Source organism: Cavia porcellus, unplaced genomic scaffold (assembly GCF_034190915.1).
Source record: "Cavia porcellus strain 051 isolate PalLab524CR breed Dunkin Hartley unplaced genomic scaffold, mCavPor4.1 scaffold_2, whole genome shotgun sequence".
Taxonomy (NCBI): Eukaryota; Metazoa; Chordata; class Mammalia; order Rodentia; family Caviidae; genus Cavia; species Cavia porcellus.
In genome coordinates this window covers 23,511,584-23,537,210 of record NW_026947485.1, presented here as the reverse complement: position 1 = coordinate 23,537,210, position 25,627 = coordinate 23,511,584, and the positions used below count along the sequence as shown (strand labels likewise).

Below are 25,627 nucleotides of genomic sequence, written 5' to 3'. Positions count from 1 at the left end.
TGTTTAAATGTGTCAATAACTCTCCATCAGTATGTTCAAGTCACTGAACACGGCAGATTAAATAAAGTGCCTAATAACTCTGTCTGCATATTTAGCTCTATCAATACAAAACTGAATGCAGGTCCCCACTTACACTCCCTAAGCACATGTTCCATGCTTTACTTTTGTTCCTTCCTCCACCAGTTGGGCCCTAATTCCCCTTTGTCATGTAATTACCATCTCAAGGCACTACTCAGTAATCTGCACTTTTCTGGACTGGGTTGAAACACATTGTGGTATGACATTTCAAAGGGTCCTGGAAGGAGGTGTATCTAGGACTTCTGTCCCAGAGTGCAAGGTTTCTTTAAGAGGAAAGAGTATCCTCTGGTCCCAAAATATTCAAGGTGCTCAGTGTCCTATTTACAGGAAAGCTCTCTCCTCGTATCTTTTCCAATTCTGAAGGATCAGATTCTTACTTCCTTCAATTACTTTCCAAGGGAAGAAGTAAGTCTCTGACATAGAATGAGAAACAGGAGTTGGAGGGCAGTTGATGGCCTGCTTCTAGCTATTGCCAGTGACTGGTTTGAATAACCCAAAGAAACAGGGTTAGAATGAGTTTTAAGCAACTCAGATAATGATGTGAGCGTCTCTAACGTACTGGTAATAAAAATCATGACTGGGCACTGAGAACAGAGAATGGAAAAGTGTTCTGCACAGATGAAATGGAAAAAGCATAGAAAATACAGAAAAATGTAGCTGGAGGAAAGAGTGACTGATATTTATTCATTATATTTGAGTAGGGTAATGAAAAGTTTCCCCAAATAAGATTCGTTTAAGACAGCAAGACAAACTCTAGCTCATTTCTAAATAGGTGAGGGGGATGTTAAAGGGATGTATGTCAGGGGCTGGATTTAAAATGTTGACTTTCTTTTTTAATATTGAAATGAAGGAAGAAGAGGCATCTTGCAAACATTTAAATTTAAACTTAACTATACCAAATTAAAGGAATTTTTCTTAAAATATTAAAGTGAAAAAATATAACATTTTCTTAAATTAGTAAGGTATAGGCTATACCAAACTTTATCAAATACAGTACATTGTATTATTTTGAATTAAAATTAGAGCATTTCCTTTTTTTTTTTTTTTTTACCTTCCTAAAGATTTAAACTCATCATTTTTAGAGCACATCAAGTAGGATCATCAGTGTTTCCCTAAGACATATAGGTAATTTTTTTAAAGGTAAAATATAAGGAGTGAAATGTGAAAGAAAATGTTATTTCTAAACCTCACTTATTCAATTTTAAGTGTAGTCCTACAAGTCTTCTTTAAGGAATCCAGCCAGTATATGTTGTATAAAAAGTACCCAAAATGAATTAAGAATGCAGATGTACTATATTGCACACTATGAATTTTTATCAAGTAAGAATAACGTGGTAATGTATAACAAAGTTAATATTGGAGAATGAATACATTTTATGCTTTTACAATATATCAAGTCCTCAATATTTTATTTTATTTTATTTTATTTTATTTTGTCGGTACCAGGAATCAAACTCAGGATCTCACACTTGCCAGGCACACCTGTGCCGCTGAGCTATAGGCTCTGTCTGTCAGCTCTTTTTCCCGAAACATTGTTCCACATTTCTGGAGTTGGTAAAATACAGTTTATATTATGCTGTGCCCCAATTCTGCTGTTTCTCTGGTGTCAAAACTCACTATTTAGTTTTCAATTTAATTTTATAAGTATTTGCTACCTATGAGGCTAATAAAACACCGTTCTGTTGTGAAAGAGCTCACAGCTATGTTGGAAAAATGATTTATATACTTTAGACAATTAGGTTAATGTGCGCACAGTAATTCAAATAGTGAAAAATTGAATAAAATCACAGTGACTGAAACAAAATTAAGCATTTCTTATTTCATTCTCCTAGTCCCTTAATCTCGCCCATGCTGACTTCACTGTCTATCTCCCATTGATATCTCCAACACATTTTGTCTCTAAGGTAACCCTTCCCTGAGATTCAGGCTCACTTTGCATTGAACCCCAGTCCCTCCGTGGGGGCTAGCAGTCCCCACCTTCCTGAGTGACTTCAGCCCGATTCCAGGAGTTCCTCGTGACCCACCAATCACCGACCCTAATGATTCCACCTTCCCATCATCTCTCACATCCATCCATCTGCCCCGTGAGCTCCAGTGTTTCTTGTCTACAGCGCTACAACCATTTCCCAGGGTTTGAACTGTTAATCTACTGTTTCAGAAGAACTAAAGCATCATTGTATCTAAAAAGGGGAAAAGGTCAGATGTCACTGACATGTATGCATTAAACATAGCATATGAGTAGAAAAATATAATTCAGTTTTCAAATCTCAAATGTTTTTAGAACTCATAGTATAAATAAAAGGGGAAATAAGACCGATAGATATTAGAAAGTAGGCAGATACATCTTTTTCAAATGGGGAGGGAATTAAGACTGGGTGGGAGAGGGAAGGAGTTGAAAAAGGAATTAAGCTGTGCTATGTACATCGCCCAGCTCCCCACAAAGAGAGTAATCATTCTGCACAGCAAGTATGTACTAATAAAAATAGAAACTGGAAAAATGAGCAGGATATTTTAAGGTAAACTCACATTTACTAAAGGTAAAATAATATATTGATAAGATTCTTATATGATAATCTATAAAAATTAGCATTTAATTAAAACATTTTTATGGAGAAGAAAATCACATTGATAGAAGACAAACATGGCTCATAAGCTTAGAAATATATTCATATTTTCTACTATTAAGAAAAAGGCAAAACAAAACAACTAATGACTAATTATGTCCAATAACCTGAAGATACTAACAATGTAGAAGGCCAAAGTTGACTCAGGAAAGGATAAACTGGACCTCAACATTTCTTGTGAATTGTATGTCACTATATTATTATCATTTTTTATTATTATAATAATTATTATTATTATTTGGTACTGAGAATCGAACTCATGACCTTACTCTTGTCAGGCAGGCGCTGTGCCACTGATTTATATCCTTGCCTATCTCTAGATATTAAAACCTAAATACATTTACATACATTTGACCTAGGGTTATGATTTGTGTTTAACTGGTCCATAGGTTGAAGGCTTGCTCATGGCTTATGGGTCTGTGGGAGGTGGCCAACCTCTGAGAAGAGCGACCTCTTTGCAGGAAGACCACACTGGGATCCTAGTGCCTTTCTTGATTTCTCACGGCCATCTTGAGATGAACTGGTTTTGTGGCTCATATGATACACTGCCTTGCCAGAGGCCCAAAGGCAACATGCTAAGTCACCGTGGACTGAATCGTCTGTCTGAACATGGGCCAGAATAAATCTTCCTTTTAAACTGATTATCTCAAGTATTTTGTGATGGAAAGCTAACCTAGCACATCTAGTTCTAGTAGTGTATCCTGGAGAAATATGCTGTTATGTTTAAAAATACAACCACAGTGCATTTTAATTTGTTAAAAACAGCTGCTGGAATTCATTGATTCATTCAAACTTCGATATATATTATAAAATCAGTATACAGAGAACTGTTAGTGTTGTAATACTATTTTCCTCTTCTGGAATATTAAGTTCTTCTCTATTTATTTATAATTTTTTTAGGTAGAATAATAGCTCCAACACATTTTTCAATAAAGATGTTTACGGTTTAAGTTGTTATGAATTCATCTTTTTCATTATTTTTAATATTAGAATTTTTTGAAACAGTGAGTCATACCAAAGAAATGTCAGTAGGTACTTTGGTTTGATTGGATTTTACAGGCAGACATATAATGATAATTTGACTTTGTCTTTTCAAAATATTTATAACCTGTATGTGGCTTTCTTACCTAACTGTATTTTGTGTAACACCTTCAGGAGGATTTTTAATATAAAATAAGAAGTAGTCTTGAATTTTAGTGCCAGGAATTAGCACTGAATTTTATTGAATGATTTTTTATCTCTATTGAGATAACAATGTGCTTTATTATTTTCTCAAGCTGACAAAAATATTAAATTACAAAAATAAAATATCCTTACCTCACTAACTTAACTTTTTTTTTTTTTTTTTTTTTTTAACTAGATTGCTATTAGCACAGGCACTCTAATTCGAAGAATTTAACAGTGGGAATTTATTAACCTTGTAACAACTGAGGAACTTGTTGGCCTTTTAAATCAATCTAGTTTATAAGAAATAAAGACAGTGTGTTCCCTGAATGTTTGAATGAAACAGTTCTTACCACAAAAATATTTAGAACTAAGATCTTTAAGATGTATTTCTTATTTTATTTAAGGATGTTTATAATGTTTTAACTTCTATTTATTTTTAGGTTTCCCATGAATCAACTTTAGATGCATATATTTTCCCTGAAAATTATCTATATTATTAAGATTGAAACATTGAACCACAAAATTTGGAGGTTTATATTTTCTTAATATTCTCCTTTTAAATACTTGTTTCTGTGGTTACAATTTACATAACTAGGATATTTTGTCCTCTTTTCTTAATTAGATTTGCCCATAATTTATTTATCTTATTGGATTTCACAGAGAACCAGCACATGGATTTATAAATTAGTTTGGCTTTTTATTTTCCATTGCATTAATTTTCTTGTTTATATTTTTACTTTAAGAACTCCTTTCTTTTGTTTTTATGGTTACTTTATATTTGCCACTATTTCTCCAGATCCTTCGTACATCTTTATTTATTCTTCTTTAATAATAAAAAAATTGAAGTTTTGTGTTTTCCTCAGAGTAATCTCAGCCACATTCCATTTATTTTGATGTGTTTTCTTGTTGTTATAATTAGTCTATGACTGGAGTTTTGATTTCTTCTTGCAGATAGAGTTATTTAAAGAGGTTTTCTTAATTTTGCTGTTCTTTGATTTTTTTACATTAATTTCAAAATTTATTGCACTGTGCTTAAAGATATTAGCCTACAAAAATTTTTCACTGTTTGGAACTAAATTTTCTTGCTTAGAATATAGTAATTTTAACTATATTTTGTATGGCCTTTAAAGTGTTATTTTTATATATCAAATACTATGTACTGAATTGTATCTCTCAGATTCATATGCTAAGAGTCCTAATTCGTAATGTGACACCCTGGGAGACATGGCCTTTTGGAAATAACTGAGTCTGGGTGAGGTCCTGAGAGTAAGCAGGCGCCTTGATCTTGGATTGCCCAAGCTTTAGTACTTGCAGCCTTTCTAAAACTATGAGGAAATGTATTGCCATAATTGGTGTCATCCAGGGTGTGCCATTTTGTTATGGCAGCCAAACAAAGTAAATGGGAATGTCTAGCCTTCTGAGGGCAGATGGCATGTGACTCTGGAGAACTAGTAATGTGACTGTACAAGATTGTAGATCTTTAGCATTATTATGTCTATGTTAGAGATTTTTTATGACTCGATTCTAGAGTGTTGGAGTGGAACCTGCAGAGCAGACAACTGCAGGCTGTGTAGGGGAGGGTACTAACCCCTCCTCTTGTGCCTATTACGCATGTTTGAAATAAAACCCATATGTATAATAGATTTAACATGTATAGCTTTGTTACTTATGTACATTTCGTATACAATATATTTTATAAGTAGCTCAAGACAGTTCCACTCACTGTGGACCAAGCAAGCAAAAATATTGGAAACCCATGAACAAAGGCATCCAGTTTCCTGATTAAGCTGAATTGTTCTGTTGTGCTACATGACTTCTGTTTATTTCACCAGAAAATATTAAGAGGTGCTTTTTAAAATTGTTAATATGAAGAACATGTTGAAGGAAAATGAAGAATGGAGAGACAGGAGTGTAAGAACACTGGAAGACAGAGCTGTACTAAAGATTAATAAGTAACTTGACCTCAGATTCAAGTGTGCCCTGGGGAGCACACTTGAGTCAATGTTGAAATATAACCGACTGATTTGTATGCTACTGTTCCCTGTTAATACAATCCGAAATGGGCAATGTCTAGATTAAAACTTCAAAGACTCTTGTGGAGGAACAGTGGGAAAGTTACTACATAAAAGTGCTGCTGGGGCTATGGAAAGTTAAAACCAATCAGGGGATTTAGAAAAGTCTAGGAGAAGACCTAGACCTAGATCAGAAAAACTGGGATGATAAACCTATTACAATATCAAGAAGATAAAAAATAAACCATTAAGGATAGTCGGGCAATCATAACATAGAAAAGCTGTATGTGTAAAAGAGATTCATGGGTAATTATAGAAATATTAAGGATGTTTTAGTGAACACACTGCATTAGAATTAGGTGAGCAGTATATAATTTCTCTCTCAACTCAGCTGTGCTATTCTTTTTTTGATGCAAAGTGACAAGATCACAATCTCACTACCTTAATTACTTGAATGTTTGTACATCCTTCCCAGCTGTTGCTCATATGTGTACACTGAGCTGTATTTTTACTTTATACGGTGAAGAGTGTAGTTTTAATTGGAAGCTGGGAACATGCCTAGGGCCAAGAAAGAAGTGGATTTTGTTTTTCTGGTAATCAAAGAGTCTGGATGAAATAGCTCTGTATTTGTAATGGGATGAAGAATAGGTCAAGATTGATTATTTTAAAAATTGATGACAAGATAAGACCACCCACAATGAAACAATGAAAAGTTTAAAGTAATTTCATACTGCTTTACTGATGGAATTGAATCATGTACTGTATCTAACTGAGTGGTGCATACTCGTGTACCTTGAATTCTCTTGCAAAATGCAGTTCATGCACTGGAATTCTCTAGCTCTGGAAGAAATGAATACTTTTTCGGAGGTCTCAAACAAGTATCAAACTGCAGGATACATGGAATGGAATGGGAAGTATCAGAGAAAGAGAGGAGGAAAGATGTATCTTAACCTCAAGAGTCGCCACAAAGCTGTCCAAGGCAATTATGATAATAATGAACTTCAATATTCTGTTTAAAAGTTCATCACAAAGACCATAATTATTTAGTGTAATTCATGTCTCTTACTAATTAATTGATCAATGTATCTAATAAATATTATAGAATTCTTTCTACATGGCAGAACTCTGCTAGGCACTGGAGAGAGAGAGAGCGCAATAAAACATGCTTCCTTTCTTGCAGAACTGCAGAAACACAGTAACATCACAATGTGAATCAGAACAGTTAATTATATTATGATCAGGTTTGCAGAATTTCTGAGGTCATAAATTAACTCTATGATAAAGACGAGATTCCTTATTTCTTGTTTCTGAGCTCAATATGATTTCTTCACTAGCAATGCTGCCTGCTATATATATTAAATGTGAACAAATTAATATTAGGAAAATTATTATTTGAAAATCACCAAACCTGGACGCAGTTGGATTGACACTTCCCCTGGTGTCACCTGGGTGTTAATTTCATCTTCATTGGGTATAATGACTTGTACAGATGGGTATTCTATGGACTCCACTGAACAGCCTTTACTTATTAAATTGGAAACAATATCACAACGTTCGCTTCTTGATCCACCTGAAATGAAATCCTGTTTAAAAGAAGGAAAATCACTGATTTTTTAAAAACTGCACATCATTTCAGTTATAACCAAAAAAATCAAAGGTCGAAAATACTGCCACGACATCATTTCCAGTGTAGAATAAATTATGCAGCTGTTTAAAATAGCTGCATGTTTCCAGTAAGAGTGCTGGCAAATTTGTCACAAATAAAACTTAAGTTTCTAAATCTCATTTAAAGGAAGAAAATGAATTATTAAAGGGGAGATTTAAACCAACCACTTTTAATGCTAAGTGAGCACTGTAAAATTATGTCAATTTGATTCTTTCTAAATACTCTATTTCAGAAAGATATTTCCAAAAGTGTTTAGCCAAAATAGATTATTCATTGCATCCAAATGTGAGTCTCAGTTCTCAAAAAATTAAATTGGTATGTTTATTATGTATTGCTGTGTTTAAAATCTGAGAGCTAGTCTTTAGAAATCATATGCCTAATTAAATACTGAAAATTCATCATAGAAATTTAATGCCTTAGGCCATAAACTTGCCAAACTTCTTATACATACAACAGCCTATAAATGATTCAATAAACTAAGAAAAATGATAAGATGGAAAGATATAAGATTAGAGCTCAAATTATTGTGACTTGGAACAGATTCTAAAACTTACCATCATTCAGCATTGAATAGCTAATAGGTATCGAGGACCTACGCAAGCAACCTGGAATTAATGAAATATTTTAATTTTTTCTAACTCAGAAAAAAATAATATTTTTTATGTAACCATTCTTATTTTTCCCTAAGAATAGAAAATGTATTGAAAAGTATGTATATATATATATATATATATATATATATATATATATGTATTTGTTTGTTTTGAGATGGGGTCTCACTATGAAGTTTAGGCTGACCTTGAACTCAGTATGTAGCTCAGCGTGGCCTTCAATTTGCAGTGACCCCCCTGCTTCAGCCTCCCAAGTGCTGGGATTACAGATAAGCACCACCACATTTGACCATGTTTTACCTTCTATCTTGTTGCTGTAAATTATTTGGGATGTATGCTTATCTAGGAGCTGGATATTTGCTCTGTGCTCTTCATGATAGTGGCTATTTCGATTCCACATTAACTCATTTCTCTTTTATTTTGGATAACTCACAGGACTAGTTTTTAATCAGTTAATCATTCAGTGAAAGCATGTTAAATTCTTGCTCACGGGCCATACTCTGTCAGGTGCTATGTATGTGAAATACAGCAAGGAAAATTGAGTCCTTATCATTAAAATCAGTAGGACACAGGTGATTTTAGTCACTAACCAGGTAAACAGAGTTAGAATAAGAATTAAATTTAGGATGTTCAGAATGCCAAGAATTATATAGATGGGACCATCAAGTTGATGTGAACATGAAGGTTGAGTATGAGGTCACTAATGAAAAACAGGGACATTCTGGCACAGGTACCAGCTAGCATGATGGTATATAAATAATGTGGAGCTCTTCAGAGAAAGATGGCAAATACCTGTACAGTATGAGTCACGTTTGTCCAGAGAGCTGCAAGCTAAATTGGAAGACCCATGTCTCCCAAATGCAGGAAACTCTGAGAGTATGCGAGGCTCAGTACGTGTGGACTGATTCATGACTCACATGCCTTGTCACAAACGACCGTGTGCATTGCATGGATGTAAATGCCAAAGATTTCAAATCATGGAAAAGAAATAATGTACCAACAGCTTTAAATTTTCTGGTCAACCAACCAGGCAGGCTATTATTTGTGTATACAGAATGGAGAAGAAGAGGGGAGGTTAGTTTACTGTAACCATGCAGCAAGCTATGTCATGTGATCTTGAAACGTCAAACAGTTTTGCTCGCTTTGTCAAAATATTCTCAATTATTTCGCAATGTCTGAATCAGCATGGCTGTTTTTACTCCACTGTAAAAGCCAACTCAGGAAAACATTGCCAACAGGCCAATCAGGTTTGAAAAGGGAAGAAAAGACCCGTGACATCAAACTTAAGAATGGAATGCTGCTCCTACCCCTTGTGGTCTACTTTTCACTTTGTATAAAAGAAAAGCAATTTGAAACCGCACCCTCTTAGTTTTTTGTATTTTGTGCCATTTTACTGTGTTCTAATCCTTATGTTTTTCCTTTTTCTACAAGAAAAACAACACACAGGCAACTTTTTGAATCTAGAACCTAGTTGACACTGAAAAGTCCCAGATGAAGTCACTGAGGCTGGCTTTGTATGCTTTATTATTTTTATTCATTTTAATATAATGTTATGGTGACATAGTAAAACAATATTTTTTCTCTGATTTCTGTCTGAGTCCTGGGGACTTCCAAACACTGCATCCCGCACAGAAGTGGAAGAACTTTGTCGTCTCCCGTTAGACAGTGAACGTCTTTCTTCTCATAGTTTAGGACAGTGGGGACATATCTATACATGTGTGCTGCAACAGGCTGCTTGTATCAATGAACTTTTTAGGTTTGCCATCACTGATTTAGGATAACTATCCTTTGGAGTTACCCTCTGAGCTTCTATGAAACCTGTCAGATGTATCAGTCAAAAAGAGAATTCTTCAAAATGTAATATACCTAGCATAGGTGTTAACAAGAGATATGAGAAATTGACGTAGGTACTGGATAAGATCTTTTCATAGTCATTTTCTGAATACTTTTACGTAGCATAAAAGAAAAGGGAAAACAAGATATGGAATGGCAGATTAACATGCTGCATAAGAACCCAAGCAAACTCAGTATACCCTGTGTACAATTTTTAGTGATATTTTTACTTTGGACAAATTTTGAAAATTATGAAGCAGGTTTATTTTGTTACTATTCTTGTCATGGAAAGAAGAAACTTCCTTATCCTTCTTTTTTCTTCCAGCCTTGCTAACTGTGAAATAAGACACCAGTTATGTCTGTGCTTCAGTGATGGATGATCTTCCAAAATTCAGCAGTACCTTCTGCCTGCTGATGATGTCAGGTCTGCCAGCAGGAAGAGCCAGGCCCTTTCCTTAGAGCTCAAATTATTGTGACTTTGGAACAGATTCTAAAACTCACCATCATTCAGCATTGAATAGCTAATAGGTATCGAGGACTAGGTATCAGTGATGTGCATGATAAAGGAAGCCATGTCCAAGCATGCTTCTCCTGAGGTTGTGCCACTAAGCCAGGCAATGTTCCTTGTTTCCTGAACTACACCAAAGTCTGTATAGTTGCCAGTCTCATATCTTAAGCAATGCCTATGTGCTATTTGCTCCTCACATGCTTCACTATATCTTCACAACGGTACAAGGGAGCTTCTAATATTTCTATTTTAGAGGGAGGGAAAACTGAGGTTTAGGATGATCAAGTAGCAAGTCCAAATTTACACAGTTAAAAACTGGCTGAATTAGGATTTGAATCCAAGTCAGTCTCTCTAGAGCCTGGCTTTGGAATACATAAATTAGATAGACTACATTGCATTGTAGAGAATATTCAGGGTCATGCACAACCAAGCGACTTGCTCAGTGTGTTTCTTGAGACCCCCAACTGAAAGATTTGCCACTACGGGACATAATTTGCCTCCTTCCCTTGGACAGTCACTCTTTTCTACTCATCTTTCTGAAAAACTGAAATCCCTCCTTCTGTGCCGGAACTGTTATTCCCAGAGCTGTGACTTTGTTGACGTTTTGTGAGATAGATCAAGGGACATTCTGAAATCTACCATTAAAATGACTGAAAACTAGGTTTCAAAAACACTGTTTGGAGTTCTTCCAAACTCCCCTGCCCTAAGCAGTTTCTAGCCTAGGTCAAGTTGGCTCAGAATTCAGGGTCTTTCTTGGTGATACAGTAACACTTTAAAATGCAGTACTGGGTTAGAGCTGGGAAATATTAAGCCATAAAACATTCTTAATGAAGAGAAAAAAATAGAAGTAAATTCTAAATTTGAGATTACAGAGATGACAGAAGGGAGACTCCCAGAATGGATGAGTTCTGACTTGTCCTTGACTTATCAGAGTGATGGGACTGGAGCTAGACATTCTAGAACTGGCCTTTCTGTGATCTTCATCGCCTGTCTCCAGGGATTGTGGTGAATCATTTCCTAGTGTGTGAAGGACATTGAATTTTCTCACTGATGGAGCTCAGAATATATCAAAGGACCTTTGGGGTGTCAGTAAGAAAGGGTGACCCGCATTGTGTGTGCCCTTTTCCTGCCTCTACTGTGACTTGGTCACAGAAGGAGGTGATGCCAACACTCAGTCTCTGGCTAGTTTTCTCTTTTCTTTTACCTTCCAGGGGATGTCCTAGGACAAGCAAAGGGTGGAGAGATGATGGTAAGTATAACTGAGTTAAATTAGAGGAGACAAAACCTAGAGATTTATCTCCATGTCAAACAAAAGGTCCTCAAAACCTTACCAGTTCCAGTTCCTAGAAGTTACATAAATAACTGTAAAATCACTTAAGCAATTTCGTCAAAGAAAAAAAAAAAACAATTTAGCAGAAGATTTTTCATGTAACTTTTTATATACAGGTAGCTCTAATTAAAAAGCATCCACCAAAGGGAAAAAAATCTACAGAACAAATTTAGAACCAGGAAGTAATGAATACATTATAATTGTTATACTAAGAATTTTGTCATGAGGAATTTTTTCTCTTGGTATAATACAAAGATACTAATTTTGAACAATAAGCATTTTCTAAATTATTCTTCATTCCTTGCAATTAAAAGTACACAACAACTCATGAATAGGCTCATGTGCCAAAAGAAAACCATATTTTTCATAAGCAACCAGTAAAATGATGCACAATGTTAGGAAATATAGTACATGAGTTATTGTCAAGGATTTCAAATAAAAACAAGTGAAATGAACCAATAAACTAGCTTACTTTGCTTTTATAAGCAAATAAAAGAGAATAATCCAACTTAGGTAAAACCTTACACCTCAAGCTGAAGCTTGAATTTGGTGCCAAAGCTTGCTGAACTATCAAAAGTGACTGTCTGGGTTTGCCAAATCCTTCTATAGAACAGATGGAAACCATAAAATGGTTTGCACTTCATTTCAAAATTATTTTAATTTTCCCAATAAAAGTTATATTTAATTTTATATCCAGCCAGATATGCTGTTTCCAATGGCATAAAATCAAATAATTTTTCCTGATGCTCAGCATTATCTTTTTTCCTTCTTGCTGCACCATCAAAGCACAAAATATTAGGGCAGTGAAATAACACAAAGACAAAGTCAAGCGTGAGGGCAAGAAGAAAGAAAAGAAATGGCTCACCTCTTGAGCACACCATCCGCATTCAGGGCCCAGCTCAAGGCAGCTGGTGCACGATGCTGCGTTTGAAGAGATGCATCTATTGTATTCTGCAACACAGGACAAAATGAAGCTTAAAGGTTATTCTCACTGGGAAAGCAAACGGCCCCAACCAAAACGTATTTTCAAAACTGAAACAGGATGACCTCATATAATTAACAACTTCAATACAGTTTCTATTGCTCATGTAGATAATCAATATTTAGTTTTATTAAATTGGGGAGAGAGAGTAACAAACATGATTTTAGACAGATTTGAGGATTGGCTTGAATTCCACTGCCATATAACAAGATCTTCCAAAAGTTTTAGTGCATCCAGGTCTTGCTAAATTTCATATTCTCTGAACTGAGTAGGTTTTTTTTCTTTTGGTTCTAGAGGGGTTTTTTTTCTATAAAAAGGTTATTATAATTTTTACAGATACCAATCTTAACAAGTAAAGCACATTGCGTCATAATGAATGCAGCTTCTAAGAAATGATCTAGATGGACATTTTGAAAATTAAAGTGGAAACTGATTGTGTTTGTGTGGATTATTATTATTTTGCTGTGAACAGTATCAGAAACGAACATGATTCAGTATTTCAGAAGTGAAGTAGTTAAACCGAATGAATTGTTTGAATTAGTGCAATTTAATTTCTCAGACTGGATCTTTTGAAGGTCACTAACAATTTACTTTTCCATAGATACCTGTATCAGAATATATTTTAATAACACAATTATGCCAGCAAATAATTTACTTTTATTCCTGTATACATTAACTACTTAATGTTAAAATAAGCTTCATTGTTACAGAGTCAAATATGTAAGCTATCATAGAGCATGAGTCACATGGTATTTTATCGTGAGATTACAGTGAACAACACATCCTTTCCATGGTCTTTCCTTTACCATAAGCAGACCTAAGGACACTGGAAATCTCATGTCACTCTACCCACCTCACTCACAGGTGCACAGTAAATGAGATTAACATCCTGGCTCCACGTAACTCAAAAATAAAACATAGTGTGATAAGCCCAAGAGCGATCTCACCAAAGTACTACAGGAACCTGGAGGAAGGGGTTTCCCATTTTGCTTTAGAAGGAAGGGCAGGCGTCGGGGGAGAAGGGGGTCCTTCTGACTAAATGCAAGGCAGTGAGTGACAGCTGGTACCTCTCTCTGCTATATCCATTTGGTTCTTGTTAACTGCTTAATTGCTTTTAAAATGTAATAGGCATTAAAGAAAAATGTGTACGTGTGTATCTGTGTACACAATCACACATGGCATGGAACCTTAAGGGGTATAGAGAATAGCCTTATCCTGTTCCAGTTGGGTTTTTTCCCTTCTCTCTCTCTCTCTCTCTCTCTCTCTCTCTGAACTTTCCCCTACATTATGGAATCCAAGGTAAAGAGTTGCTAAGTTTGGCACGTTGTGGGTGTTGGCAGTGGGCAGAGGGAGAAAGGGAGCTACGGTAGAGATGCTCACTGGTGCAGCAGGAGCACCTGTTCCTGAATTTCCCCATGCCTGGTTTGGGTTAAGCTGAAAATATACTCCCCTAAACATCTTTGATGTCTTATTATTTATTTACTTTTTAATAAATGAGTCCTTTGTTATAAATAATGAAAGTTTATAAAATTGGAAAAGTAAGCAAATCTTCTCTTTGAACAAAAATTAAATACAGCTGCCCAAAGTAGCATAACACAGTTCCAAACACTTGGGTTTTCTCTTTACACAAAGGCACTAAATGGAAGCAAGCTGGTAAGGGGTGGGCAGTGAGGTGGCACTGAGGACTGAGACCAGGGCCTTCACACCTAGCTGTGCTCCTAGTCCTTTCTATGTTTATTTTTTTTTTTATTTTGATACGGGGTCTCATTGAGTCTCTAAATCGCCCAAGCTGGGATCTAACTTTGCTGCTCCCGCCTCAGCCTCCCAGAGTACTTGGATTACAGGCCTGTGCCACCCAGCCCAGTTCTGGCAAATTTTTGTAGCATTTCATTGTTCCTAAAAGCATGTCGCATTAATCCTTATTTAAATTAATCCTGATATTACAACACTCAAAATCTTTTTAATAATTAAATACCATTAGAATTCAACTTTGATCATTTGTGGAAATTTCCTTGTGAAATCAGTGAAAAATGTCCATGTTTACATATTTTACTCTTCAGGAGTCACCTCTAGACCTCTTGGATATATCACCCTTTCCTATGAAAATGTAAGCAACTCATAAATTCTCTGAATTTCAGTATTAAAATAGGAGTAGTTACTCATGCTCTTATATTTCATAAATTCTTCTAAATTTGTCATAATAACTTCCTTTTTTCAAGTTGAAATCAGATCCAGTTGTTTTTAAATTTTCTTTTTTCCTTATTTCTTTGAACTTTTTAAAATAACTTTCTTTTTCAGATTCTTCCTTCCATATTCCATCTCTTTGTTGTTATTGTTCTTTTGATTATGGCTGCTAATTCAGCTTTTAGTAATTTTCGGTGAACCGTCCAGTAAGTTTTAGAATCGTGGTTCAGCCCTTTAACAACAACAGTTTTATCCTGGCCTCTTTGCAAAATTTCTTCATTCAGATTCACACTAAATAGCCACCCTTATTAACTAAAAGATAGCCAAGAGTACTGAATTCTCCTTTCTGAGAATTGGAACCTTGGTAGTTGGGGATCTTTGAGTTATTTTTGTAACTATACCTTCCCCCTTCCTGCGAGTTCTACCCCAGCCAGTTTAACCAGCAAAACACCGCATGGCTCTTTTATCCATGAAGATATAATAGGTAAAGTGATGGGAATCACCTTCAATTTCTAGACCATTCTCAGTTGTAGGGTGTGATTTGTCCATATAGATTAACATTCTTTTTTAATGAATTCTACTAGAATATCTGAAGATCTAGTGAATTCTGATGTTAGTTGAACACTGCTTAGAAATAACATTATTCCAGTTATGGCCATCCCAGTGCTGATGTCCTGGAAGAGTGCAAGTGATCACCCACCCACTGCGAGACCCACGTTACCCTATTAGGGGCCGCTTGGTCTCATGCCCCGGGAGCCCTGCCAGGTTGGCGCCTTTCTGCCAATGTCTTATTATTTAATCTGCATCTTCTTGTATCCTTTGCCCTTGACTTTATATCATCTTTTCATATACATTAGCCACAGTTCTTCACTGATCTTTACTGAAAGATCTGGCCTAGAATTCTAGGAACTAAAAATAACTAATGTTTTGGCTCCCTTCGCTTCCAACTTGGCCACTTAAGTATAAAGTCTCCCTAGCCTAAAAATCTTCCATCTGCCTTGGCCTGCAAGATGTAAAAATTTCTTAGTCTAAAATACTCAGAGGAGTGAGTGCCATTTTTAGTTTTGTTCCCAGAAAAAAGCAATATAGGTCTAGAAATAAAGCACTCTGGCAAACTGCCACGGTCTGAATGCATCCCCTGAAAATCATGCTAAACTTGGTTTCAAGTGCGGTAGCGCCAACAGGTGCAACCTTCCGATGCTAACTAGGTTTTAGGGCTCTTCTTGTGAATGGGATGCAGGCCCTTGTTACACACAACCTTCACATAGTACTTGGCTCTGTTCTACCTTCTGCTCTTCTGCCCTGTAAAGGCAGAAAGCCCACAACAGATATTGAATGTCAGAACTTTATCTTGGATTCCCCAGCTTCCAGATCTCTAAGAAATTTGTATAAAGGTTAATGATTTAGCTCAAAGGTAGGGTGCCTGCCTAGCATGCACTAGGCCCTAGGTTTGGTTGCCCAGTCCTGCAAATAAAATAAAATAAATTTCAGTGGTTTATAAGTGATACAATGTCAGGTATTTTGCTATAGGAACATGAAAGGATTAATACACAGAGCTAACTTGACTTTTAGCAGCTGTGAAGCTTGGGCCAAGTGGAACATAAAGGGAGGACCATTTCAGTTCGTACTCTACCAAGCCCTTCTCTCAGCAGAACCTTTAAGGCCACAGTCTCATGGAAAGGAAGCTGCAGAGCTTCACATTCTGTTTCTAATGGTTGTTGGATTCTGTCCTCGCTGGACCCAGATGCAAGCTCAGTTTTGCCTCCTGCTTTCACAGCACACATGGTGCATAATAAATTAACAAACAAAATTGTTTCTCAATATTCGTTTTTGTTCAAAACTCCTGGTGTTACCCTCTGTTCTCAAACTGCAGACACCTAAATATGACTGAGAAAGGGTAGAGACTTTGGTCCTGTCAGTTTCCAGGTTTCAAAGCTGACATTTCTCAGAGTTTATGTAGCTACAGGAAAAAAAGTCCCATAAATGGATCTGGAAGAGGTAGGCTTTGTGGTTCTGCAGAACTGGAGGAAGGTCATAAATTGAACTCCTTGGGAACAGTGTCAAACATTGTTTCTAGAAAGTGTCACCATTACACTTTCCAGGAGACATGCCAGATACACTTTGACACAGCATTTAAGGATTTTCTTTTTAATTTTAAAATATGCAAGTGAGTAAAACACTAACATGCATATATTGCATCAATTATAGCAGTTCTTGTCACTGAATAGGCAGACTTCACAAGTGCTGTTAGGAAGCGTGCACTAAAATTCTCTCTGTGTGTCTCTCTGTGTCTTTTTCCTTCTCTCTGTCTCTCTCTATAGCAGGAATCTCTGCACTGCACACACATCAATGCAAAACTCCTGTTTACTGACAGTGGTATCTTCATCAGTCTCCAGATCTGCCTAGCCTATTGACCTTCCCATCCCTGTGCGAATATGTACATGGGAAGCCTACTTTGCAGTGGTGGTTTCCTAGCCGCTCTTGGCACCGCCCTGACACCTCAGGAGGGTGTGCGACTCAGTAGTTCTACTTCCTGTTCTACAATTGTGGTTGCTGCTGTTCAGTCATTTGTCCAACGATGCTTCATTAAATACTCTATTCTTAATTTTCTAGCATTGTGTTTTATGATGGATACTTTTATTGATTCTAATGAAAATTCTTAACACACTTGAAGAATATATATGTCTTCAGCGTCTCCTTGTGCCTATTTATTTTAATGCTTCATGCTTCATGTCACTGAAGTGTGTTAGCCTGAAAAATCAGTAAAAGATTCAATGGCCTGTTGCCAACAAATGCATACATTCTAAGCAATTTGATTTCTTGACTTACAATCATCAGTTTGTGTCTTACTTTTTCCCTTTATGTTACAATTGGAGGTAACGGACAGGATGAGAAAGTATTGCTGAATAGTTACTAGGAGGCAACTTCCAAACTTCCAAAGCAGTGGCACTGACTAAATGGCTACTCTTAGGCTAGTTACTTCACATCTCTAAGCCTTCATTTCCTCTGCTGCAACACAGGGCTGGCTATAGACAGACACAGTGTTAATATGAAGATGAGGTGAGGCCAAGAATTCTGGGACAGTGCTCAGGGCATAGAAAGTATTTAGCCAATCAACTGTTATAGTGTTATAATATTATAATAAATAACTGTATACTAAATTATATGTGTCTTTCCCCCAAAACTCCACAAAAAGACTTGTAGATTTAATAACTGAATTCAGTGGTGTAGCTGGATCCAAAGTCAACACACAAAAACCAACAGCATTTCTGCACACAAACACACATGGAGAGAGAAATCAGGGAAACAACACCTTTTATAGTAGCATGGAAAAAAATGAAATACATAGTAATCAATCTAACAAAGGAAGTAAAAGACCTATACATTGAAATTACAATACTCAGAAAAAGGAGATTGAAGAGGATATTAGAAAATGGAAAGGTATTCCTCATTCAGGTGTAGGAAGAATGAACACGGTAAAAATGGTCATACTTTCAAAGTTGTTATACAAATTTAATGCAATCCCAATTAAAGTAACATTGAGATATCTCAAAAATTAGAGAAAACACTCTCAAAATTCATTTGAAACCCAAAAAGACCTAGAACAGCAAAAACAATTCTAGGTAACAAAGACAAGGCAGGAGACATCACAATCCCTCACCTGAAATTATGCTACAAAGCTACTGTGGTAAAAATAGTACAGTACTGGCAAAAGATACCCAGAACTGAGAATCAATGGAGCATATTAGAAGATGTAGAAGCAACTCAAACATACTCAGCCACCTTATTTTTGACAGAGACCAAGCACATTCCCTAGAAGAAAGATAGCCTCATTAATAAATGCAAGAAAAACTGACTTTCCCCTTGGAAATGGATCTAAATATTAAAACAGAACACTCAACCTGCTAGAAGAGAGAATAGGCATAACACTTGAAGATATAGGCGCAGGCAAAGATTTTATGAGCAAAACCCCAATTTCATGAGAGATACTATAAAGAATCAACAACTGGGATCTCATTCTATTAAAAAAAATTACCAACAGAGTGAAAAGACAGCCATAGAGTGGTAAAAATTTTAGCCAAATTTTCCTCAAAGAGCTAATATCTAAACCATATAAAGAAATGAAAAATTTAGACCCCCTCCAAATTAAAAGACCCAACTCAAAAATGGGCATCTGAGATGAATACATATTTCTCAGAGGAAAATGGCAAAAAATACACATGAAGATATGTTCAACATCTCTGGTCAATTGAGAGAGGCAAATTAAAATGATGCTGAGGTTCCCTTTAACTCCAGATAGAATGGCAATTATCAAGAAATAAACTAATAATGAATGCTGGCAGGGATGCGGGGGAAAAAGGAACCCTTTTCCACTGTTGGTGAGAGAATATTGGTGCAACCACTGTGAAAATCAGTGTGGAGAGTCCTCAAAAAACTAGGATTAGAGGTCCCATTTGATCCAGCTATTCCTCTTCTGGGGTTGCTGCCTGGAAGAATTAAAAACATCACTCTACATCAATACATATGTCCATGTTTATAGCTGAAAGGTTTGTAGCAGCTAAATCTTGGAAACAACCAAAATGTGGGTTTTTTTTAATGCAATGGAGTACTACTCAGCCATAAAAAGGATATAAACATGGGCCATTTTTTTTTTGTTGTTGTTAATGGATCACTTTGAGATTATACTCTTGAGTAAAATAAACCAGACACACATGTGTAAGTATTGCATTATTTCTTTGGTGTGAGAAACCAAAAAAGTAAATAAGGACTAAAGTGTATAATAGATATTTGAAATAGGAAGAAATTGTTCAAAAGAAAGGGGGATTGGAGGTGGGTGGAGGAGAGAAAAAATGATAGAAGAAGGATAAAAAAGGACACAAAGCCTTGTAAATAAGGAGTGGAAGAGTGGTTGGCAGGGGGAATTGGCAATGAAAAAGAAAACAGGATATAACACGTGCAGGTACTAATTCCTTATGATGAATGTGATCATTATATATGTACCTAATTGTACCAATAAAATTAATAATATGTTATATGTCTCTATATGTATAGACATGCATGTATGGGTATGTATCATGATGGATTCATAACTGGTGGTCCACTTGTAATACCAGCTGATCTGAACAAGCGTGAATAGCCCCCCCAAGGGTTGTTGCCAAGATAAAAAGAGAAGTGGAGAGGAAGAATTAGCACTGTGGGTTCTCCTTAGTGTTCGTGTTTGGTGCTGCTGGTTCTCCTGTGGCCACGTGTTCTCCTGGAGGAGCTTGTCGAGCTTCTTCCCTGATATGAACTTGGCTGTTCTTACTGTCAGAGGAGCTTGGGACCTCATTATCACTAAGGATGGCTGTGGTAATTTTTGGGGGAACTCTGGCTCTTCCTTTGAGTGTTGCTTCTTGGCTCCAGTGTGGAGCACTCAGCCTACTGGCACAGATCCTTCATCCCATTGGCACAGACTCTCTAGCTTCGGCCACTGACCTTGGGGCCTTCTCAGCTAGATCTGTGAAACAGACTTACATGAGTCATTGTTGTGGGCTCTAGGCCTCCAGCTGGACTTGGGGGAGGCACTGTCACGAGCTTTAGGTCTTTGGCTGAACTCACACATGATATTGTGATGTATTCTAGGTTCTAAGATGGATTCTTTAGGCCGTCAGTGTGTGGATGGATTTCCTGCACTTCTTGGGTGACTACCATAAAATAGTAGTATAAATTATGCATCCTGTATTGTCTCGTTCTTCTTGCAAACCCTGACTGCCAACACCTATATATGTTTGTGCATCTGTGCATGTGGTGTGTATGTATGCATGTATATTTAGTGCTCAGAAGAGGAAAGTGCTATGTGACTTTAAATTGACAGTAAATGGGAAAAAAGAAGACTCAAGATATATTATGTACAGATAAAAATTCCCTATAATTATGTGACCATTATGTTTATTTAGGATGTACCAATAAAATTAATCTAAAAGCTTTTTTATAGTAAGTGTAATTTTCTGTCTGCAATATGAAAATTCTTTAGGTTACAAAGAAAAGTTTTAAAAATATAGCTAACATAAAAACACATACCTATTAAGTAAGAAGTTACTACCTTTAGTTTTCAGTACATATCAGTCCACTCTAGAGCCAATACAATTGTGACATTACACTGAAAAATCCTAGTTTTTTTCTTTTTATATTTATGATAAAAATATTGACTAAAGAGGACTCATTTTAAAGTTATATCCTAGAATTACATGTCTGAGATAGTTCTAAAATTTCTTTTTTTTTTGTCTTTTTCATTTTTATTAGTACCGGGGATCGAACTCATGACTACCTGCTTGCAAGGCAGGTACTTATGCCGCTGAGCTAAATCCCCAGCCCCAGTTCTAAAATTTCTGTAATTCCCATCATAATAAAGTAAGTATCCATAACCAAATGGATTGCATACACACAATTCAAGAAACAACATATTTTTGATTAGATAGTCTTTATTTACATGGCACTGATTATTCATGTTATTTTGAGAATAGTCTATAGAAATGAGAAGGAGAAAAAAGCCCACAGAAAACATGAAAGTCTTAATATTTAGATTAGGATCATTCTATAAGTTAAGTGATCAGATCAACTGAAAGCTATGAGAAATATTGCTCTTTTTTTCTGCCATAAAATATTTACAACAGATTTTCAAAATACTTTAATGAGTGGTGTAGTTATCTGAAAAACGGAATGCATGAGGCTGATGAAAGATTGTAGTCCCTGATATTCGGAATTATTCCAGATTCTCCTATTACTTCTAGAGGGAATGACTTGTGAGAAATGCATTTTTCCAGGCAGCTTCCCCTAACTGCCTTTACTATACAAACTAAATTAAAATTAAACCTGCATAATTACACAAAACCACTGCATTTTAAAAAAGCGAAGTGAACTCTGTTACACATACTATACTAACAGTCAAAAACAGATGAATTGAGCACCCATAAGGCTAAATTTGGAGTGTAACTTTAGCCTTTTCTCATATATCATTGTCTTCTCAATGTGATAGATGCCTTCAAATCCAGTAGCTGATTGTTAACACTCTCATTCACCTTTGAGTTGATATAAAAATTAAATACATGGGTGTTTTAATCACTTGGTTATTATTGCCTAGTTATTACAAGTTTTGATTTGAAGTTTCCTATGGACCTTTTCAAACATGCAGAAGGGAAAGGTAGGTGGTTAGATCTGCTTCTCTGAAAGTCAGGCACAGGAAACAAAAGAGAAGTCAGCTTTAATATGGATTTATTAGTAGGAGACTGGTAGAAATAGAGGAAGCATGGAAAGTTGACAGGAAAAGGTAGATCTGAGCAGGGAATCTCTAGAGAGCAAAAGAAAATTTTAAATTTGCTGTTTTTAGTACTCGTAGTATAGGAAACATAACTATGTAATAGACATAAAATCAGATATACTTAAAATAATTATAATACATGTGTGCAAAATTTTGTCTACCAAAATAATTTATGCAACAAATGAATATTTTAATTGTACTCATATCTATACAGTTGAAAAATTCAACACAATGTGTAGTTTTCTTCGAAGTTATAGATTCAGAAAATATTACTCTATAGTAGTAACACCTTCAAGACTCTTTTTCTTCTATCATATTGTTTGTTTCAAGCTTGTATAAAAAATATTCAGCCCGTATCAATGAAAACAAGTATCTGTGGGAAAAACTAGTTTAAAGAAATGTGTCTCTTCTTTTTACTTGAAAAATGTATTATAGTATGTACATGTAATAAAAACGATCTGAGTTCTTTTCTTTCTTGCCTGTTATAAACTGTTCAAGGGACTTAAGTTTGGCAGTTTGAAGGCATATTTGGAAAGAAAAGTAATGATATATGACAATTCTTACGTGGTCGGTAAAGAAAAAAACCAAAAGAAGAACAGTGTAAGATGAAATTTGCCTTAGTTTCCCAGAAGAATCTAAGATTGAGATTCTAAGCAAGCAGTTTATTAATAACAAAACGAGGTAAGAAAGTCAGAGAGGAGAAGGCTCTAAGCAAAAATATTGGTGCCACTGAATCCCAAGCACAAATGACACCTCAGTGCTGTCCCATCCTGAGGCAAAGGAGCCTGGCTTTAAATCCCTACCAGAGACTCGTTGGTCTAGGCAACTGGCAACTGGGTGGAGTGGGGTACAGAGGTCTGCAGCGCGTCACCTTCCCAAACATTTCTGAGCATGTGGCTCCTTGTGCTGGAGGACAGTTCTGAGAAGGCCGCAGCTGCGACCAGCCACAATCAATGGGCTGCTGGGGATGAGTGCTCCCCAACTAGAAGTCTGGGCGGGAGCCAGCAATGCCTGCTACAGTGGTCTAGCCCAGAGTGAGAAAAGGCATACTGTAGCCGAGATTGTGATTTGCCTGCCTCCTCTTTCTTATTAACAGTATTCAAGATTTGTTGAAGTCAGCACTGAGAAGACTGGAAATGCCACTATGCTCAGCCTCCCTTTACGATGGTGGCTGTATGATTAATTCTGCGGTTGCAATGAAGCTAGAAGCTGCTTAATGAGGCTTCCTGGAAAGCTCCTTAAAAAAGATTGTTTTCCTCTTCTGTTGGAAACATGGAGGTGATGTTTCTATCTGCAGCATCCATAATCAAACCTGAGGAAACCTGTCTCCTAGATGGCAAGCTCATGATGCAGAACTGAGGAAGCAGAGTTCTCCGGGTATCATAAGGTGCCCCTTATCTGGGGTAATTCTCACAGCTGCATCTGGTGGCCAACAGAAATTTTACCCCAATCTTATTCAATCCACTGCTTTCAGAGACCCTATTACTATCAGATTAGCTCATTTTCTAATAAATTTTCATACAAGTTTTGAAAAATAAGTTACTAAGAGACAGAAATAATTCAGGTACATGTTTTTAAAAGAGTTGTTAAGCCTGACATTACTCACTATGAAATAAACCATTTGTGATTTTCATGTTTTGTTTTGTTTAGTTTTTCTTTGGGAAAGTAAGACTATGAGATACTTCTCAGAGGACTGGATCCTAAACATATTTCCTTACCTCCCCTCAGTCTTTAAGCTTAGTCCTTTACTCTTAGGAAATGTGTAGTGGATGAATGGCATAATAATTTGAGGCTAAATTTGCAATGTAATTTCCAAGGTTCCCATTTACATTTTTGAATCTTCACTTCCAAAATCTATCTATTTTGGAAGGGTAATATAACTATGCTTGTTTAATGATTTACATCTGGATGAGTCTTGATGTTCCAAACTGTGTGAAAATAAACATGCCTGTAGTGATATTTTGTGACATATGGTCTTTTGATGGTGTATAGTTCTGCTGATGTATTATAAAGAATAACAAGTTTCTAAGAACTCTATATGATGCAATGATCCTGTATTGGAATAGAATTTTTAATGCTGCTCTCACTAAAAGATTCATTTATTTTCTTACTGCTGCTGTTTTAACCAAACTTCAATTTAGCAAAATATTCTCTTCCCCATTAAACTGGAGTAATTTCTTATCAAGCAGAATTTTCTTATAATGCCAACATTAGGAAATAGAATTAATTAATATTTTTGCTTTTTAAACTAGGTTTGTAAAGGCTTTTATAATATATAACCTTTATGTTCTAGAGATAAATTTCAACTTTTCTTCTGATATAGTAAATATTTCATGTGATTATAATATCATTTTATGCTGGCATAAAGATTTTTGGAAAGTCAGAAGGGAAACAAATGCCCTTTTAACTTCAGGCAGGTTAAGAAATGCTGGTAAAGCATTACAATTCCATTTGTCTGCCCTGCCCTCACCAGGGTAATCCCAACATGAGTCAGAGTTTAAATGGGCTAGGATGGCATTAATCAGAACTCTGCTTCGTGATGGAATTTACAAGAACAACCATTGTTTGGCCACTAATGACATACATTTGTTTTGAAACCAGTCATTACAAGAAGCCCGACCAGATCAGATAGGATCACCCCAGAATTTTGCATTGTAATTCATTCACACATACTGCAATCAATTTTGTTTTGGAAAAGCTCTGATTGTAGCACACACTGCCTGAATAATTTGTGCTCTATCCGGGCTTCTTATTTACCTTGAAAAGAGCACTATCAATTACTGTGGTACAACAAATGTAGACTGTACTCCTCAGGTAAGCTACAGATAAAGTCACCCCAAATGTACAATTTTTGCTGATATAAACCAAAAATAAAACAATGCAGAGGGCAATTTATGAAGAAGTTAGAAGAAATGTGACAGTGTGTGACTGATGGGGGACTCTCCACATGAAGGTTGGCCTAGCATTGGTTTTGAAGGATAGGTAAAATGTAGCTACCTGAAAGTTGTTGTTTAAAGTTATATCTTATGCATGTCTTGACTTACATTATTTTATGCTTGAAATAAATAAAAAGCATAAAGAATATTTATCATTATCATAGTTAGGTCTAAAATGCTACATGGAATTCTCATGAGTTCAGAGGTGGGAAAGTTGGATCATAAGGGCTCTGACCTTATTCAGAGACCAACCTATTGATGAGTTCGCAGATGAATGGGTTCTTAGGAGTTGGATCCACCTGCAGAGTGGGTCATTGTGGATGCATCTTTGGAGGGTGTGTCTCCCACTCTGGCTCTTTCCTTCCCTTTCTGCTTTGGTTGCCATGAGCTTCCTCTGTC

General features: G+C 36.1%; 1 protein-coding gene and 1 pseudogene across 4 annotated transcripts in view; both read right to left on the bottom strand.

Moving 5' to 3' along the window:
* Itgb8 (integrin subunit beta 8) overlaps positions 1-25,627 on the bottom strand; it is an 88,133-nt gene that overhangs the window by 39,374 nt on the left and 23,132 nt on the right. For all 4 annotated transcript variants that reach the window (XM_063239228.1, XM_063239236.1, XM_003469807.5 and 1 more), the window contains 2 exons: positions 12,695-12,780; positions 7,290-7,464 (listed from right to left, as the gene is read on the bottom strand). In XM_063239228.1, coding sequence (XP_063095298.1) covers positions 7,290-7,464; positions 12,695-12,780 — 261 coding nt within the window. The remainder of the gene's footprint in view (positions 1-7,289; positions 7,465-12,694; positions 12,781-25,627) is intronic.
* LOC134473762 (protein C3orf33-like) overlaps positions 12,787-25,627 on the bottom strand; it is a 33,759-nt pseudogene continuing 20,918 nt past the window's right edge.